The sequence below is a fragment of the Ambystoma mexicanum genome, chromosome 3q (genome assembly GCF_040938575.1).
Source record: "Ambystoma mexicanum isolate Mex_15411 chromosome 3q, UKY_AmexF1_1, whole genome shotgun sequence".
In the NCBI taxonomy this organism is placed as follows: Eukaryota; Metazoa; Chordata; class Amphibia; order Caudata; family Ambystomatidae; genus Ambystoma; species Ambystoma mexicanum.
In genome coordinates this window covers 803,046,555-803,066,608 of record NC_090926.1, presented here as the reverse complement: position 1 = coordinate 803,066,608, position 20,054 = coordinate 803,046,555, and the positions used below count along the sequence as shown (strand labels likewise).

Here is a 20,054-nt window from a genome sequence, read left to right as displayed (position 1 = left end):
CAATCTGTTGCTCCAACAAACTTGGAGGAAGGTCAGGTGACAGATGACTGGGAAGACACCCGGCTATCTGCCTCTACTATGAAAGAATGTATGCGCCTTGCTCAACTAGCAGAGGATGAAGCTGCTCCAAATGAGATCAATGACAAGTTACAACAACCTCATTTGCCTGAAGAACAGTCAGGCAAACAGTAATCTCTGGAAAAAGCAACAAAGAAGTTGAATAGGAAAACAAACAAAAAAAGAAAAAGGAAAGCAGAAGAATCAAAAATGGATCAAAGGAAAATCAAGTTGAAAGAAAATAAAAATTAGGTCAAACCCCATAAACAGAATACAAAGCAATCTGTTAAAAATCTGAAAAAATTGTCCTTGCTGAGTGGAGAGAAGAAGAATTTGAAAGGCCCAAGGCCGGGCTCGGCCAAAAATCAGAAATTGAAAGTGACATAGCTGGAACCAACTAAGAATTTGGACGAGGCCCCCGCTGCGATTATTAAAGCAACAGTGAGCAATCAGACAGATTTTCTAGCTCCACCAAAGAAAATTGCCCCAATCTTCCTTCCTCCAAAACAAAAACTGAATCCTATTATGCCAGCTTTGAAAATTGCTCCTATCTTTCTAAATCACACAAAGGGCAATGTATTATCAAGTGCAAACAAACAAATCATGGGATCTAACAGCTCAACCATGAAAAAGAAGGACTCGTATAAAGGTCAAGAAATGGAGGAAGAGAAGAGGGTAATTATGCTAAATCACAGCTGCAGAAGGTGGATCGAAGGACTTTCAATCCAGTCCCTAAAATGACTTTTAATACGAATTCTAAAGTCCCACTGGGCCACATAGGTAAAATTGGTGGCTCGTCTCAGAGGATTTTTCTATCGAAGTCACAAGACAATAAATCAAGGAGCCCAATTAATCGACTAGTTATCTTGGAAGAGATGAAATCGATGAATTTAGAAGAATTTCTCACTTCCAGCGATATTGATCGAGTAAGCTTTCCAGATTACCCGAACACTGCCTCAACTGAAATTCTAATGAAGTCAATATTAGCTTCTGAGTCTATGCTGGAGTCAAAGGAGGAATGGCTAAAAAGAGGCTATATTGTATCTAGAAATAATCTCAATAATGCCTTAAACACCTCTTCTGAGAAGGACATCTCAAAGAGGGGAGTTCTGGAAATATATGGGAAATTTTCCCTGAAATTATATCACACGTTTTTCAGAAAATGGGCCTGCCTGAACAGAGGCTCTAGCCAAACAGGAACTTAGATGCCTATTGTGGAATTCCAGAGACTACAACTCCTTCACGGGAGATAACCAGAGGGATTTCATTTTTCAGAACGTTGGTTTGATTTCCCTACAAGAAACCTGGTTAGTTGAAGCCGTGGGCATCGAAGGCTTCTATGTCTTCCAACAACTCGCTGAATACAGAGGGGTGGGTTGACCGAGTGGAGGTCTCATGTTAGCGTGCAAAAAAGAGTATTTTAAGGAAGGTACTCTGTTATCAAACAAATTCCAAGGTCTCCTGGCGGTTAGAGTCCTGATTAAAGATAATGGGCTTCATTACAACTGAGGCGGAACGGGTTAACGGGCTCCGCAAAAGGAGGCGGACCCGTTAAACCCGTTCTGCCTCATTACAAGCTCCCCTCGCGGGACCTGGTAAGTAGCGCCTGGTCAAACCAGGCCTCCTTACCGGGTCCCGCCATGGGAAGAGGGAGCAAACAACGGGCCGCTCGTAAACGGCCCGTTGTTTGCACCCTCTCCCATTCCTATTGAGCCCTATGCGGGCTCAGATGGGAACGGGGAAGGTCCGGGCCCGGGTTCCTGGAGGGAGGAATTACCGGGCCCTCCGAACTCAGAATGCCCGGTAATTCGCTATTCTGTGAACCCGGACCCGATTTCGGCGGCAGCCATGCCGCCTATAGCATGGCTGCCGCCGAAGTAGTAATGAGGCCCAATGTGTTTTCTCATCATTGGGTTATAATCACAGTGTATTGGAATCTGGTGGTGGCTGACTTTGGACTTTTTCTTCAGTAATTGTCTGATCTATTTGTTAGAGTTCTAACATAATTTCCTCTGGATGAATTGATAATATTGGGTGATTTCAACTCGCAGTGAGTTAGTACAGAAGTAATATCACTTCCTTCTAAAAAGAAATCATTGAATGGGCATGCGTGGGAGGAGTTTATGTTGGAATGGAACTTAACCATGTTAAATGGAAATGCGAAGGGGGATATCCCATGTGCACCTTCTTGGGAGAGAGGTGATTCCTTCTCAACTATTGATTACGTTTATGTCTCTGGCAACATCTTTAAGAAATGTGTAACTCTGAAGCTGTGCCATACTTCACACAGTGATCATGCAATGTTAGATTTTGTCATAAAATTTGATCCTATATTATCAGAATTGTATTATCCATATTCCCTGGAGGTGAATGCTGGGGAAAATAGAGTCTTTCAGTATTTGGACCCCCTTTTCAAATTTTACGACAATTTGGGGAAAGCTATTGGCTGGCTATCAACTGAAGATCTGAGAAACCATTGTAAACCAACTAATTATATTGGCTTCATGTGGTCCCTGAATCCACCATTCATGGGAAAGGATAAACCTAACAAAAAACAAATAGAGCTTTGATAACAAGATCCATGAAAAAAAGAAACAATTAGGAGCTGAAAAAAAGGTACGCTCAGGCCAAATTAAACAAAAGAATAATCAATATAAGAACTGGGCCAGAAGCCATAGGTTTATGATACTGCAAAAAGATGGGGAAGAAATGCTGAAGGCAATATCCCTTCAAAACTCGAGAAACTTCTGGTCAATTATCAATGCAGCACAACCTTCTAGTAATTTAGCACTAGAGTCATTCATTGATGAAAAGGCATGGGTGGCTCATTTCTTGAAGGTCTACGTGGCGATTATCTCTGCATCTTATTAATATCAGCAAGACGCAAACTGGACTCTGAAATTTGATGTAGAGGACACTGAGCGCCTGATAAAGAAATCTTCTAACTCAAGGGCTCCACGGCCTATCAAACTCAGTTCTAAAAAATAACTGTATTATGTGGGCCCAAATACTGAAGATATTGTTTGACAATATTATTCCTTCTAAAACAACTCCGGTCTCATGAAAACACACAATTATCATTCCGGTTTATAAAAAGAGAGATCGATCTTTGGCAACCAACTATTGGCCAATATCCTTATTGGATGCCGATAGTAAAATCTTCAGTGGTCTAGTGTTAGTGGAACTAGAGAACTGGGCAACATCCAATGGTATAATCCCGAGGGAACAGACAGGCTTTCCGAGAGGTCTACCAACCACTCTGAACACATTAATCCTCACCTGTATTACATCATCATCTTGTTACGCTCACCTGGTATCCACAGGGACGCCACGCAGCCGGGTTACTCGCTGGTATGCTTCTTAGCTTTGCCCCGATGTGGTCTGCAGGGAAGGTTCTGCCTGAAAATACAGGAGGACTGTGTTCAAGACTGACCAACTGGGGTAAGTATCCCCCCTCCACCCCCGTATTATGTCAGTCCCTCTGGCGCCCTCTCCTCACCTTGCGGTAGAATTAGGCGTGCTCTCCGTCCTGCCTTCTTTGCAGGGGCACGTTGTCTTTCATGGGCGAGTGCGGTCCAGCTACTTCACTGACGCCGGCCCGTTTGATATTGTTCAGGTAGGTCTTATTGCTGTTCTTTAGTTTTGTTGCTATCCTGCATGCCTTTCTTTGTTTAAAATGTCTCTTTTTTCTCCCTTAGGTATGCAGAGCTTTAGCGCGGTGACCTGGCTTGGTTGAGCCTCCTGGTAAATGATGGCGCATTAAGAGCGCTATGATGCGGTAAGTAAGCGCTATGCGCAGCGCTGCAAAGTCTTGCCTTTGCTTACCTGTGTTTTCCTTCCTTGTAGGTCACAGTGTTCATCAGCGCGAGTGGAATGTCCGGAGTGGTGCCAGCCAAGAGGCGACCAGCCAGGTAAACCTTTTGAGCAGTTCGTAATTTGTAAATGTCTCTACTGCTTTCTTTAATGTTGCCTCTATCTTCCTCTTTCAGGTCGTTCTGTCCGAGAGGCGTGCAGATTCGAGGAAGCTGTTCTCAGTAGCTGCGAGTGTTTAAAGATGAAGACTGCAGGTAAGATGCTGCTGCTAAAGATGTTCCTTTTAACTTCTTGCAGGTTCTGCTTCTCTGAGGTTCGAGGGAATAGCTGGACACGGTGAGCGTCACATTGCAAGCTACAAAGTAACGCAAAGCGTGTAGTCTTGCTCGGGTATGGTTTAAATAGCCCCAACAAAATAGTCCAGGTAAAGTAGTCCCTAGGCTGCCACACCCAAAACACTAGACCGCATAGCTTGGTTCTTAGGAACCAAGCTATGTGGATGCCTCCATGGTGGCTGACAATACAATAAAGTAGTTCCCAAGCACATTGTTTTTCATGGTGTATGAGCCTGGCGCCATAGGCACCAGGACTGGCCCCATTAGGGCTTTTGAAGAAGATACCATGCTCTAGAGGCCCTAGTCCTGACTCCGCCTAGCCAATGGGTTTGCCAGGGGGGGTTTTGGGCGAGGGTTGTGACAGCACTCCCCCCTAAGGCCCCTCCAATGGTGTTCCTTCTGTCTGGCCCAGGTTTGGTTGGGAAGTTACGATGGAATTTCCTGATTAGACGTGGTGCGTAGATATTCTCACTGGGTTCCCAGGATCTATCTTGTGGTCCAAATCCTTTCCAATTGACGAGATAATATAGCTTGGTCCTACAGTATTTAGAGTCCAAGATATCTTTGACTTCAAATTCTGGTTCTCCGTCAACAAGTATGGGCTTATGTGGTGTCCCAATCCGTGTGCCGGGTTGCATTGGTTTCAGGAGGGACACATGGAATACCGGGTGGATGTGTAGATTAGGTGGTAAATCCAGTTTCACGGCTGCTGGGTTGATAATTGCCTTAATGGTATAGGGTCCTAAGAATCTGGGATGAAAGGTCCAGGTTCCCTTGATGGGTACGAATTTAGCGGCTAACCAAACTTTGTCTCCTACTTGATAATCAGGGGCCTTTCTCCGGTGTTGGTCCGCGAATCTCTTTTGTTTTTCTTAGGCATGAATAAGGTGTTCCTTTGCCCTTTTGAAAGCCTGAGTAATGGTTGTGTGTAGAGTCTTTACCGCTGGCATTTCCAAGCTGGCTGGAAGGTCTAGTTCAGAGGTACGTGGATGTCTGCCATAAAGGGTATAGAAGGGCGTTTGTCCAATTCCTTTGTTCGTGGTGCAGCATGCACCGTAAATATTGCTCGAGTGTCTGATTGGTTCTCTCGGTTTGGCCGTCCGTTTGGGGTGGTGACTGGTAGATAGCTGAACGTCGATCTGCGCCATTGCACAACATTTTTTCCAGAAGTTTGAAACAAACTGGCTGCCTCGATCAGAGACCAGAACCGAAGGGAAACCATGTAGCTTAACCACGCCCTCCAGGAACACTTTTGCTAAAGTGGCTGCGTCTGGGAGACCTTTGAGAGGAATAAAATGGGCCATCTTCGAGAATAAGTCCACAACTACAAGGATGGTGTTGAACCCTTGGCTTGGAGGTAGATCAGTGATGAAGTCAAGGGAAAGAGTGTGCCATGGAACTGGAGGAATGTCCAATGGTTGTTGGAGACCAGATAATTTTTGTTTCTGTGATTTATTTTGTGCGCAAACACCACAGGACTGAATATACTGAATGATGTCCTTACGCCAGGTAGGCCACCAAAAGTTCTCTTTCACCTTAGCAAGGGTTTTGGCGATCCCAGGATGCCCTTCGATCAATGAATGATGATAGTTTGAAATAATATGCTGTTGTAATTCCTTCTTGGGTACATATAGGCGATCCCTAAAAAAGGGTAGATGGTTCTCGATGGTATATTGTTCTCCTTGAGTTTGCCATGCGAGGTAGGCATCAGGATTCATTGTCTGTTGGATTTCTTTTCATAGTTCTGCTTGTGTTAAGGCAGTCATGATACCCAAGAGTCTGTCTTCAGGTATAATAGGTGCTGGGTCTGGAGTTGTATATACTATTCCATCTATGCCCATGCGAGATAAGGCATCCGCCTTTCTGTTTCTGACTCCTGGTCGAAATGTGATTACATAATCATATTCGGTGAAGAAAAGGGCCCACCGTAATTGGCGCGAGGACTGGGCCTTGGCTTTTTTGAGATATTGCAGGTTTCGGTGGTCTGTGATGACTGTAATGGTGTGTCTGACCCCCAGAAGGTAGTGCTTCGTGGCTATCAAATCCGCCTTTAAAGCCTGGAGTTCCTTGTCCGTGATGGCATAATTAATCTCTGGAGGTGAGAACCTTTTCGACCAGAAGGCCACAGGATGTAGCTGGCCAGTTTCCGGGTCTCTCTGTGAAAGGACAGCCCCCATTGCGAGACTGAACGCATCAGTTTCAACGACATAAGGGAGGTCTGGGTGAGGATGTTGCAGGATTGGAGCGGAGGTAAACCTTTGTTTAAGTTCCTGAAAGGCTTCTTCTGCTTCTTCGGTCCAAGCAAACTTTTTATTGTTTTTTCGTAATAGTACTGTGATTGGGTGCACAACCTGAGAGAAGACTGGGATGAACCGGCGGTAGAAGTTTGCAAAGCCCAGCATGCTTTGTACCCCTTTCAGAGACGTCAGTGAAGGCCATTTCAGAATGGCATCTACCTTGTGCACGTCCATTGTGATGCCTCCTGGAGTAAGGATAAAACCAAGAAATTCTACTTCGGTGAAGTGAAAAAAGCATTTTTCAAGCTTTGCAAACAAGCAATATTGACGGAGCTTGGTGAGGACTGAACGAACGTGTCTGACATGATTTTGTTCCGAGGCCGACTACACTAAGATGTCGTCTATGTAGACTAAGGCGCACACATCAATTAACTCCCTTAAAACGTCATTCATGAAATACTGGAATGCCGCAGCAGCATTGCATAACCCAAAGGGCATGACTTGATATTCAAACAAGCCGTACTTAGTACGGAAGCCGGTTTTCCATTCATCTCCTTTTCTGACTCAGACCAGGTGGTACGCTCCTTGAAGGTCCAATTTGGTATAAATCTGGGCATCTTTAACTTGGTCTAGCATCTCAGGGATAAGTGGCAAGGGGTAGCGGTTCTTCACGTGATCTGGTTCAATGCGCGGTAGTCAATACAGGTTCTCAAGTCTCCTTCCTGTTTCGGTACGAAGAACAAAAGACTGGCTGCGGGGGACTTCGAAGGACGGATAAATCCGTTTGCAAGGTACTGGTCTAAATAGGATTTCAAATGAAAGTTTTCTGGTTCTGTGAGAGCGTAGACCCTGCCGCAAGGGATTTGTGCACCAAGAACAAGGTCGATCTGACAGTCATAGGGCCTGTGCGGTGGCAATGTATTGGCTTGGTCCTTTCGGAAAACATCCTGGAAATCATGGTATTCACTTGGCAGGATATTAGTTGCTCCCAGGGTTGATACTGTCGCTCCGGGAATCATGGGGATACAGACGTCGGGTTTCTCCTCTTGGTAGTAGCAGGCAGGGGAGCAGTCACCGGGAAGGTTAATTTTCGTGCCCGCAAGTCTATCAAAGGGTTGTGAGCAACCAACCATGGCATCCCTAGTATTAGCCTGAACTGAGGTGCCTTAATGAGATCAAATGAAATAGACTCCCGATGTCCATCCTGGCATAGCAAGGTTAGCTGGCTGTGCACGAGGTTACTGGTCCGGAAGCGATTTCTGTCCCATCCACGGTGGTTACCTTGTCCATAGTTGGCTTAGAACACAAAGGAAGCCCCATCTCGGATGCCAGTTCTTGATCAATATAATTTCCAACTGCTCCACTATCGATGTATGCTTCAATGGCATGCATTCTTGACGACTGTTGGTGGTTCATTAAGTTCACTGGTATTGCAAAGTGTGAGGTCAGCAACTCTTTCTTCTCACTCGACAAACTGACCTCTACGTTTGTCGAGCTTGGTAGTTTTCCGATTCCTTAGCTTCATCCTTCTCTGTGGCCTGACTGTTCTTCTTGGGGGTTTTACTGGACAGTCCTTCAGGAAATGTCCTGGTTTCCCACAATACAAACAAAGCTGTTGTCTTCTTTTGTCCCGCCGTTTTGTTAATGGAGGCCATATCCCTCCAATCTGCATAGGTTCTACAGCATTTTCAAGTACACAGGGTGTGTTTTCCCTTTGTTGAACATACACGGTTCGAGCGCCCGTCTTAGACCGCAACCGGTGGTCTAGCTGCACGACCAGATTTGTGAATTCTGCGCAGTCTCTGGGTGGATCAACCACCTGGGCTAAGACGTCCTTTAATTCACCTCGTAAGCCTCGATGGAATAACGCGGTTCTTTTATTTTCTGGCCACCTAGCTTCGGCAACCAGTCTGTTGAAGGTGGCAATGTACGTTAACAATTCCTGATTCCCCCGTCGGAGGGACAAGAGTTCATTGTCTACTGCTTGTTCCTGGGTATGGCGAGCAAAAAGTTTTTCCATTTCTCTCTGGAACCCCCCAAAGTCATGTAATAGAGGATTGTCATGGGTTACCAATGGCACCGACCAATCTGCTGCACTACCACTCAGGTATGATAAGACAAAAACTACCCGAGCTTGGTCGTTTGGAAATGCTCCAGGCCTACAAAGAAAATGAAGGCGGCACTGATTGATGAATGCTGCATACTTCCGTGGGTCGCCTGAGATCCTTTCTGGTGGTGCCAGGGGCACTGTTCCAGGTAAAGTGATCTGTACCGGAGTGGGTGGTATGGCGGGGTTTTGCATCGTTGGATTGCATCCAGGTAGAGGCGTCTGTCCTGCCTGTGATTGCAAGTATTGCCTGTTAATCTCTTCAGTGCGATCTTTGGTTACTATTAGGTCTCTGCAGAGGGCATTAGTCTCTTGTCGGGCAGAATGAACCTCAGCACGAAGCTCTCCTAGTAATTGGGCCAATTGGTCCATTTCTGATGTCTCCATGCCGCCCATGTGGATTTGTTATGGTAGTCTTCGCGTTCTGTTATGCTCACCTGGTATCCACAGGGACGCCACCCAGCCGGGTTACTCGCTGGTATGCTTCTCAGCTTTGCCCTGATGTGGTCTGCGGGGAAGGTTCTGCCTGAAAATACAGGAGGACTGTGTTCAAGACTGACCGACTGGGGTAAGTATCCTCCCTTCACCCCCGTATGATATCAGTCCCGCTGGCGCCCTCTCCTCACTTTGTGGTAGAATTAGGCGTGCTCTCCGTCCTGCCTTCTTTGCAGGGGCGCGTTGTCTTTCATGGGCGAGTGCGGTCCAGTTACTTCACTGATGCCGGCCCGTTTGATATTGTTCAGGTAGGTCCTATTGCTGTTCTTTAGTTTTGTTGCTATCCTGCATGCCTTTCTTTGTTTAAAATGTCTCTTTTTTCTCCCTTAGGTATGCGGAGCTTCAGCGCGGTGAACTGGCTTGGTTGAGCCCCACTGGTAAATGATGGCGCATTAAGAGCGCTATGATGCGGTAAGGAAGCGCTATGCGCAGCGCTGCGAAGTCTTGCCTTTGCTAACCTGTGTTTTCCTTCCTTGTAGGTCACGGTGTTCTTCAGCATAAGTGGAATGTCCGGAGTGGTGCCAGCCGAGAGGCGACCAGCCAGGTAAGCCTTTTGAGCAGTTCATAATTCGTAAATGTCTCTAATGCTTTTTTAAATGTTGCCTCTATTTTCCGCTTTCAGGTCGTTCTGTCCGGGAGGCGTGCAGATTCGAGGAAGCTGTTCTCAGTAGCTGTGAGTGTTTAAAGATGAAGACTGCAGGTAAGATGCTGCTGCTAAAGATGTTCCTTTTGTCTTCTTGCAGGGTCTGCTTCTCTGAGGTTCGAGGGAATAGCTGGACACGGTGAGCGGCACGTTGCAAGCTGCAAAGTAACGCAAAGTGTGATGTCTTGCTCGGGTGTGGTTTAAATAGCCCCAACAAAATAGTCCAGGTAAAGTCCCTAGGCTGCCACACCCAAAACATTAGACTGCATAGCTTGCTTCTTAGGAACCAAGCTATGTGGATGCCTCCATGTTGGCTGACAATACAATAAAGTAGTTTCCAAGCACATTGTTTTTCATGGTGTATGAGCCTGGCGCCATAGGCGCCAGGACTGGCCCCATGAGGGCTTTTGAAGAGGATGCCAGGCTCTAGAGGCCCGAGTCCTGACTCCACCTGGCCAATGGGTTTGCCAGAGGGGGTTTTGGCCGAGTGTCGTGACACATCTTTTGTGAAAGCAGGCATTCTGCTTTTTGCTGCCTGGGTGGATCCCTCCCAGGCATTTGTTACTATAAATAGGAATAGGATGTGGCTCAAACTAAAAAAACTGGGGACTACTTACAAAATCTGGTCTACTATTTACCATCATCAAAACAGAGAGGGTGGTTCATCAGGGGTGTCTGTTGGCTCCTTTTCTGTTTATATTTTTCATGGCGGATCTATCTCAATGGCTGTTGGAGAAAGGGCTAGTGGTGCAAGGATTGGTGGTGTTCAAACATCTTGGCTTGCGTATGCAGATGATATTGTGGTAATGGATCATACCCAAGTCGGACTCCAGCATTTATTGATAGCCTTATCTGACTATGCAAGCCTTAATGACTTAACTATAAATCCAGAAAAGTCAAAGATTGTAATCTTTAAACATCCCAATAAAATAACAAAACCATATGTATGGCATTTAAATAATACAGTGGTACCAACAGATAAAGAGGTTACCGATCTGGGGTGTCAGATTCCTTCTTATCCTTCCATGTCGCATCTTTTGACAACAATTGAACCCAAACAAAGAAAATTGGGAGTGCACATGAAAAGAGTGCCAAGTACTGTACATTTTCCCTTATACCAACATTTTACGGGGCGAAGGTCCTTCCATCGATAAGCTATGGGCTGGAGTGCTATCCACAATCTTTTGAAGTTAATTGGGACAAAATAGTGGGCCAGCTGTGGGAAAAGGCCCTAGCATTGCCAAACTGTATACCAATTCCATGTTTACGATATGAGCTGGGCCTCGGTACATTGTTATTTCTAATGGAATGGAAATGGTTAAGTCTATATAGACTAATCCTGTGCCCTCAGAAAACATCTCTTTATGTGGAAGCAGCAGATCAGTTGAAAAAGAATGACAACATCTTTCTAAGTAGACTGACCTCCATCTGTAAAAACATATTGGAAGCAGCAGATACAACCACTGATAACCTAATCCAAAAGCCTCTAATGGTAAAGAAATATGTAAGGCGAATGGATTGGATTAGAACCATTTCCAAGATAAGAGAGGCTAAACTATCGGCTTCTTGGATGAAAATTGATAAACCTATCGGATCCCTCCTGGTTTATCTTAAAAAATCATCTAATCAGAGAATATCAGATTTCCTCAGATTCAGGCTAAATTTGATTTTCACTCTGGAATTGCAGCAAATTAGAGACCCTATAGCCTACCCTTGTAACATTTGTGATAAATGTGAAGAAGGTATAAATCAAACTACGGTTCATCTGCTGTCAGAATGTAAGGGTACGTGGTCCTTGAGACAGGAAAGATTTCAAAGATGCGTCCACAATCAGAAAACCTTGTACTCATTTATGTTTTGGGAAAGACTGTCACAAGGCCAAGAAACTTTTCTTACATATGAAGTAACTCGTTTTTTAACTGACATGAATTTATTAGTAAATGCGACTGATGGATTAGTACAAGCTTGAGGATTATTAACCGATTGTTTATTTGGACAAATGTGCTTATTCTTCTTTCTTATTAGGATGCTATGTCTGTTTATATGTGATGATTTATCTTTAATGCAGTATTGTTGGGTTTTTTATTTGTTTTGTAATAATGTCTATGGGCCGCATTACACGGTAGGCGGAGAACCATGGCGCTATTAGCGTCATGGTTCATGCCGGTAAAATACCGGCACCGCCTTGGTGGAAAGGGGAATTACCGCCCCATTCCAAGTTTGGCGGGGCAGTAATTCCCCCTTACACCATTGCCCTTCCCCATTCCCATTTTTGCCCCATAGGGCATAATGGGAATGGGGAAGGTGCTAATTACGGCACCGCAAATTGCGGTACCATAATTAGCTCCCTGGGTCCCTTTGCGGGTTGGTTTTTAACGCCTGCAAAAAGCAGGCGTTAAATTCCCCAACCCGCAAAGGGACCTCGTAGTAAGGCGGTAAGGATTTACCGGTACCGGTAAACCCTTATCGCATACAGTGTAATGAGGCCCTATATATGTATTTTTCTGTTCGTCTAAAAAGTCAACATTTTGACTAATATCACAATAAAAAAATTAAAATAAAATATATACTTTCTCACCATTCCATGAAGCTAGCATCTTGGTGTCCAGATGTGGTTTTGGTCGTTTCTTGCGAGCCTCTAGAAGTCTCTTCATGCACAGGCTCAGAATGGTCTTCAGGTGGCCCACATCCAAATGAAACCTTGCAGCGGTCAATTCCAAAGAGTATCTCTGAATCAACACGTTTTGTCCCACAAGTTCTCCATGAGGGTCCTACAATAGATGGATGGCAAAACCACAGGTCAGACCTCCATCCAATCACATCCCAGGTCCCTATCTAGCGTTTTTGACTTGACCCGAAAATGGTACTGCACAGGTTAGATACACTGACATAACATTACCTGGGCTGGGCTGACATTTCCATCTTCCTTTACTCCATAGTAGTACATTAAGATATCTGCCATTGTCTTTTCTTGAATGGCTTCGGGTACAACATCAGGTAGTAGGTTCTTAATTTCTGTTGCAGTCCACACACAGAAGGCCCCCTCAAACTTTTTACTGGACTGTGCTGTTGGATAGGATTCTGCATCCTCTGCACTATAAAACCCTCCACTCTGTGGGGAACAAATATTGCTGAAATGTCCAGGTCTGCAAAGCAAGACATTAGTACTACTATTTCTACCTTCTTCAAAGTTAAAACCATCACAACCATCATGTTTGTACCACAGATCCGAAAAACAAACATCCACTAAGTAAAGTTATCCATAGCAACAATAACCATTGTGTGACTTCTGGGAATGCTGTCTGTTCACTACAGTTCCCACTTGCAAGCAAGCAACACAAATACAATCACCTTTGTGTGACTACTGAGTGCGGACTGTCTACTAGAGGACCGCCTTGCAAGCAAGTGGCAGGCCATGATCTTACTGACAGCGATTAAGGAGTGATCTAACCAGTTCTCAGATACATTCGGAATGTGAAGAGGTATTGAAAGGAACAGATGAGAACGTTCTTGAGTTTTCATGAGCTGGCAGAACTTGTAAATAGAACTCCAATAGCAACAATAAGCATATAGTCGTCCTTTGCCCATAATGTTATATTTTATTTGTATTTTATTTTGAATTTTTTAATGTCCCAACTTGCGGTGACCGATCTGAAATTCATTAGTAGGGTGAGAGTAAAACAACTAAAGTTTCACTGTCCCAAGAGTATACACAACCCTGTGATGGAACCCAGAGAGGGAAATGTTATAATTCAAGTTGTTTGTTTTTTGCATTTTTTTTATTGTGCATTTAGTCTCACAAAATGACTTTTTACACATTGTATCAAATACAGAATAAAAGAGAAAAGAAAAAGAAAAGAAAAATATACTTTCAGTGCGTATACTTAAATCATTTCAATCATGCGTAACATAGCTGTTAAGAAAAGGAAAAGATAAAAACGATCATGTTTAAAATTAATACCTTGCTACATTAATCAAAATAAGCAGTTGGTATTACAAAATGGTATGTGTTAACAGATATAGTTGTATACATTGGGTCATTAAATTTTGATGAAGTTATTTCCAAAATGTTGTGTTATAAAGTTGTGGAGGCAGGGTACAGTTCATTCAATAATTTCAACAAAGCAATTGGTAATGAAATCTATTTTCCGGCCGAAAGTCTGGGCCAAAAGTCTTGGGTTGAAATCTTGTTTGCAAAGTTTGCAAAGTGTTTATCTATGAATGAAATGGTAGATGGACAAACAATTAGCACATGGTGCATGTCTTGAATGAGTCCTTCTCCACATAGATTGCATTCCCCCTTAGAGGCGTCTAGTTTATTCCAGATTCGGTCAGTCTCGTTGGTCTTTGTCATACCCAACCAAAACTGCAATAATTCCTTTTGCCACAAAGGGCTGGGAAACCTTCTAATATAAGGCAACAGATAGGAGTTTGGTTTTGTACATAGAGGAAAGTTTTTGATATTTTTTAAATTGCTGATTGTAATTGTTTTTATCCAATCTGTGCACATGAGCGCTTTTTTGTCTTTCTCAGGATTTTCAATGAGAGTCTGAGTAGAGCATTCACACTGCATTAGAATCTTTAGAGCATCATCCTGAATATTGCTGAGGAAACTATTTTTACGAGAATTGGTATATTCGTTAATATCTTCGTAACACATTCGGTCAGGAGGAATCAGGATCAGCCTAAAGAAAGTTAAAACCTTCAAATGATAGATTGAATAGAGTGTAAACCAAGCTTGTATCTTAATCCAACAATCGGTAACGATTGATATGATATGATATGGCATTTGTAACGCGCCTATACACAAGTGTTTCAAGGCGCGACGAGGCAGGGAGGGGGAACAAGGGGAAGACAGACAACGATCCTACTAGGCCAGGTATCATTCAGACCGCGCAAGTGCAGGGGTAGGGGAAGGGAAAAGTGCAAGGGGAAGGGGAGGGGGAAGTGCAGTGCAAGTAAGTAGAATAAAAATAAATAAATAAATAGGGCCAGCTGGTGGCAAGTGCAAGGTAAGTGCAGACAAGTGCTGGGAAGGGGGGGCTGTAGGGATACAGAGACAGTCCCGCAGTGCAGGGGATGCCAGGGAGGCATTGCAAGTGGAGAGTGGCTGGGCCCAGGACCGAGGTCGGTGAGAGTGGCCCAGTTGCAGATTCAGTGCAATTTCAGTGTAGAATTTAGCTGGGGAGAGGGACAGAGAAAGCAGAGGCAAAGAGGAAGGTTTTGAGGTGCTTCCGGAACCGGAGATGGTTCTCCTCAAGTTTCAGGGAGGCAGGAAGGCTGTGCCAGAGGGAGGCCCCTGCCGCGGAGAGAGATCTACCCCCAGCTCGTTGCTTTGAGAAGCGGCTGACCCTGAGGGAGTTGGAGACGGATGAGCGAAGGGCTCCAGAAGGCCTTGTGGATAATGCAGAGGGTTTTGAACTTAATCCTCGCAGCCACTGGGAGCCAGTGTAGAGATTTCAGTCCTGGAGAGATACGGTCCCTGGGCTTGAGGCCAAGGACAAGTCTCGCAGTTCTGTTCTGGATGAGTTGCAGAGGGCGGAGAGTGGAGGCAGGCAGATTAAGATAGAGGCTGTCACAGTAATCAAGCTTCGAGAGAACCAGGGCTCGGAAGACAGTGAGCTTCTGGGGGAAGGAGTGGAAGGGAAGAATACCTCTAAGGAGGTGCAGCTGGTAGTGTGACTTCTTAGAGACGTCAGATATGTGAGGAGAGAAGGAGAGTGTAGAGTCGAAGATGACCCCAAGGTTTTTAGCCTTGCAGGTAGGAGCAGGAAGAGGGCCAAGAGAGGCCGGCCAGAGAGCTGCAGGGAAGGAGGGAGTGGGTGTGCCGATGAGTAGAATCTCAGTCTTACTGGCATTAAGGCAGAGGTCATTGGCGGCACACCATTCCTGGATAGCAGACAGACAGTCAGAGATGAGGGAAGGAGAGGAGGAGGCCGAGGGTAACCTGAAAATGAGCTGGGTATCGTCCGCATAGCACTGAAAGTTGGGGAAGAGGGCGGCGATGCAGTGGGCAAGGAGTGACAGATACTGGTTGAAAAGCCAGGGAGAGAGATTAGATCCCTGGGGAACACCACAGGTGGAGAAGAAGACGTCAGAGAGGAAGGACCCAAGTTGGACCTGGGAGGGTCGATTGGAAAGGAAAGAAGTCAGCCACGCCAGAGCCTGACCAGTGATACCCAGGTTATCACGGAGACGGTTGAGCAGGATGGCGTGGTTGACAGTATCAAAGGCAGAAGAGAGATCGAGCAAAATGAGAACACAAGGAGTGTTAGAGTCAAGGTTGGAGAGCAAGTCTTCACGGATGTTCAGGAGTGCAGTTTCCGTGCTTCTGGCAGCTCTGAAGCCTGACTGTTGGTCATGAAGGCTACCAACAGATTCAGCATGGAGTTTAAGCTGGGAGATGGCCAGTTTCTCCAGGAGCTTGCCCAGGAAGGGAGTGATCGAGATTGGGCGATAGTTGGCCGGGCAGGAGGGGTCAGAAGAGGGTTTCTTAAGAAGAAGGTGCACAAGGGAGTGCTTGAGGGGGGATGGGAAGACTCCAGAGGCGAAGGAGTGGTTACAAAAATCAGCCAGGGCGGGAGCCAGGGAGTCGATGTGGTCCTTGATAGTTTTGGAGGAACAGGGGTGAACCTGTTTAGACGAGACTTTCATAGATCGGACTTGTCTGGAGACCTCGTCAGCAGAAAAAAGGGGAAAGGCAGAGAAGGAGGGAGGAGGGGTGGCTGCAGAAGGGCCAGAGGAAGAGCCGGGAAGAAAGGGAGGGAGGTGATAGGAGGAGAGTGAGGACAGGATGTCCTGAGTTTTAGAGATGAAGTGAGAGGCCAGTGCCGTGCAGAGGGCCTGGGAGGGGACAGGAGAGGTAGAGACTGCAGCAGGGTTGGCAAGCTCCTTGTAGATTTTAAAGAGTTCAGCCGAGTTGTTAGATGCCGCAGAGATGCGGGCTTGGATAAGGGCTCTCTTCTTGATGAGAACGGAGAGACGGTATTGCCTTTGGAGCAGGCGGCAGGCCAGTTTGTCAGAGGATGAACACGAAGCACGCCATTTCCTCTCTGCCACCCTGCACTTGCGTTTAAGGGTGACGAGATCCGAGTCATACCAGGAGTTACATTTGGCTTTGGGCTTCAGGCGGATTCTCATGACAGGGGCAAGGATATCAAGAGTATCAGATATAGCAGAGTGGAGCATGGAGAGGGCTGTGTCAGGGTGGGAGTCAGCCGAAGGGGGAGGGGGGGCGAGAAGGTGGCAGCGAAAGCCTCAACTGACATGCGCTTCATGGGTCGGATGGCCGAGAAGGTGGGTGGCGATGATGAGGGTGGCTTTGCCTGAGGGGTAGGGAGGGTGAGGTGGGAGGATAGGAGAAAGTGATCACTCCAGGAGAGAGGAATGGAGAGAGGGACGGAGAGGGGAAGGTCAGAAGAGATCAGAGCATCAAGAGTGTGCCCTGCAGAATGAGTAGGCCCAGACGGGAGAATAGAGTGAGAGAGAGTCGCAGAGGTCATGAAAGAGTCCAGTGGGGGGACAGGAGGCCTCCAGGTGGATGTTGAAGTCACCAAGAAAGAGGAGTTGAGTGGTATTGGACAGGAGTGAGGAGGAAAGGTCAGCCCACTCAGAGAGGAAGGAGGAAATTTGACCAGGTGGCCGATAGATAGTAGCCACGGTAAGGGAATGGCTGGGAGAGAGAGAGATTCGGCAGACGAGACATTCAAAAGAGGAGTAGGTCTGCGTAGGAATGACAGTGGCAGGAATCCATTCAGGGAAGATAAGGGCAACACCCCCCCCAGCACGGTTAGGCCTGGGCACAGAGATTGGTGGAGAGATAATGTTTTCTTCCATATGCAACGTTCTAATCGGTACCAATTGATATTGCGTGAGTGGGGAGTGCATTCCATTCCGTATAGCAGAGCTGGAACTATTTTCCCTTTATAGCATTTGATTAGGGGTACCAGAGAGAATTGACAATATGTGCCAGGAATTTTTTTTAAATGACACATATATTGCTGTACTTTCCATTACAGCTCTTGGGTTAGATCTTGTAAAGACGGCCACAAGATTAAGTCCCAAATACTTGACTTTTTTGACTATATGAATGGGTTGCTTTGTCAAGTGCCATTGAAGTTTGTAAGACTTGTTACTAGGTTTTCCAAAAAGACTAATGTGTGATTTTGTTGGATTTATTTTTAGATCGTTATCCATGCCATATGCTTCTAATGCTGAGAGTAGATCTTTTAATCCCAAATAGGTACTATCTATTAGAGTCAGCATAGGCGAGTAGATGATGTTACACTTTCCAATAGTAGGAGTTGCAAAGGTGTAATTTTGCAAGAAAGGGACTAAATCTGCGAGATATAAATTAAATAGTAGTGCTGCTAGGAGGCACCCTCATCTTACGCCATTATCGATCGGGATGTTTGAAGATAGGTCTGAATATAACTTTAATCTGACTCTATAGGTGGTATGGTCGCGCAAAGTGATGATTATTTGCAATAACCTATCAGGTATATTCCAAGCTTTTAGTTTCTACCATAGTTTTGACCCATTTACCAAATCAAAAGCTTTTGAAAAATCTATGAAGGCAATGTAGGTTGGAAGAGATTGTTTTTTCTGACTTCATGCTTGTAGGGTGTTTAAAGAGAGGCCGTTCAGAATGGGTGAGAGCCCTTTTCTAAATCCTGTTTGGCATTTCGATAGAATATGATCACTTGTGGCCCATTTGTGCAACTCTAGGAGAACAATACAGGAAAATATTTTGCTATCGTAGTCCACGAGAGCGATTGGTCTGTAATATGTTGGATCTTGTGTAGCACCCTTTTTATGAAGGAATTATTATAGCCTGTTTCCAAGAGTTGGGAATTACTTTAGATGTTACAATTTTCTTGAAGAGTTTCGTTAGGATTATTGACCAGGTATGAGAATCGGATTAAAGCATCTGGTTAGTTGGTCCATTTGGTCCAGCAGCGTGTGATTTCGAAGCAGTCGTGATCAAATTTAAAATATCAGCTTTATTAATCTGTAAAGGACTAGCCAATGCTATTGTCAATATTAGATGGTGTTGGGAGACTAGTAATTATCTGTTTTTTAATGCTTTGAGATTTATTTTGGTTATTTATCAACGCCAAGGAATTTTTTGTTTTTGATGCTAAAAGCGTTTTTAGCATATTCTGGCCATCATTGATGCTTCGGTTTAAGCGGTGACCACGTGACCAATATTTTTTTTTCAGTTTCGTCAGTTGAGCTGCCATGGATGCTAAATCAAGATTCTTTTTTTAAAATTCTTTCTTATCTGTGTTTAGTTGTTTTTTTATTATAAGTTAGTTGGTCAAAGGTATATGTATTTTTCTTTTTTGCAATAGTTTTTTTGGCTTGGCTCATACTCTGCATGGAGGCGGTATCGATCTGGAAATGGGTCCTGACAAAGAGAGTTTTGATTTCAGCAGTCCACCTCCCGCTGGACAGCAATGCAGAAGCGGACTCACTAAGCCACCTGGCGTTCAACAATTACAAATGGGAGTTGAACACCAACTCATTGTGGCCCCTGTTCCAGCGTTGGTGGTTCACGGACCTTGATTTGTTTGCATGCCCTCAGAATTCCAAGTGCCCCCACTTTCCTTTGTGGGCAGGTTGGGGTGTCTCTGGGAGATGCCTTCCAAATATGTTGGCATGGCCGCAGGTGTTATGCGTTCCCGGCCACTCATCTGCTCCAACTGACCCTCTGCAGGTTTCGGGTTTCGGTGGGTTGCAACCCCATCTTGATTGCCCCCTACGGGGGCCTTCGAGACACTGGTTTTCGGATCTGCTACAGTTGTGCTCCCAAGGTTCCATCCACCTTCCGATCTCCAGCCGGGGATTCCTGACACAGCAGGACAGGGTGGTGGAATATCCAGACCCGGCCAAGCTGGCGCTGGCGCCTGGGTCCTGACCAGCGGAGGCTTCAGCATGCTCAATTTTCGGATGACAACTGGGACATCATTCAGCAGGCCAGGAGGCCATCGGCTTGGTCCTCGTATAAGAGTAAATGAACTAGGTTCTGCAATTGGGCTTGTGACAAGGGTCTGGTCCCTGTCACCTGTCCTCTCGATGACATAATGGCTTCCAAGGCTTCCATCACCCGTTGGATGGTTCAGGGTATTTCTGAGGCGTACACGGCCATGGGCAAACCTGTAATTGAGGTTCATGCCCATGCGGACAGAGCCAAGGCCACAGTCGTCGCATTTCAGAGACATGATTCTTGGGATGCCATCAGCAAGGCAGCTACTTGGGCCACTCCGCCAGCCTCCTTTAAGTACTATTCACTGGACACCAGCTCCAGGCGCAATGCAGAGTTTGGCCAGGCGATTCCGAAAAACCTTTTTGCTTCGTCCTAGATA

At 45.5% G+C, this 20,054-nt stretch overlaps 1 protein-coding gene across 2 annotated transcripts in view; it reads right to left on the bottom strand.

The window, feature by feature from the left end:
• SPATA20 (spermatogenesis associated 20) overlaps window positions 1-20,054 on the bottom strand; it is a 2,241,715-nt gene that overhangs the window by 823,649 nt on the left and 1,398,012 nt on the right. Inside the window, exons 10-11 of one of the 2 annotated variants that reach the window (XM_069654894.1) lie at window positions 12,587-12,799; window positions 12,266-12,458 (exon numbers count right to left, since the gene is read on the bottom strand). In XM_069654894.1, the coding sequence (XP_069510995.1) occupies window positions 12,266-12,458; window positions 12,587-12,799 (406 nt within the window). The remainder of the gene's footprint in view (window positions 1-12,265; window positions 12,459-12,586; window positions 12,800-20,054) is intronic. The other variant, XM_069654895.1, reaches the window with a different exon arrangement.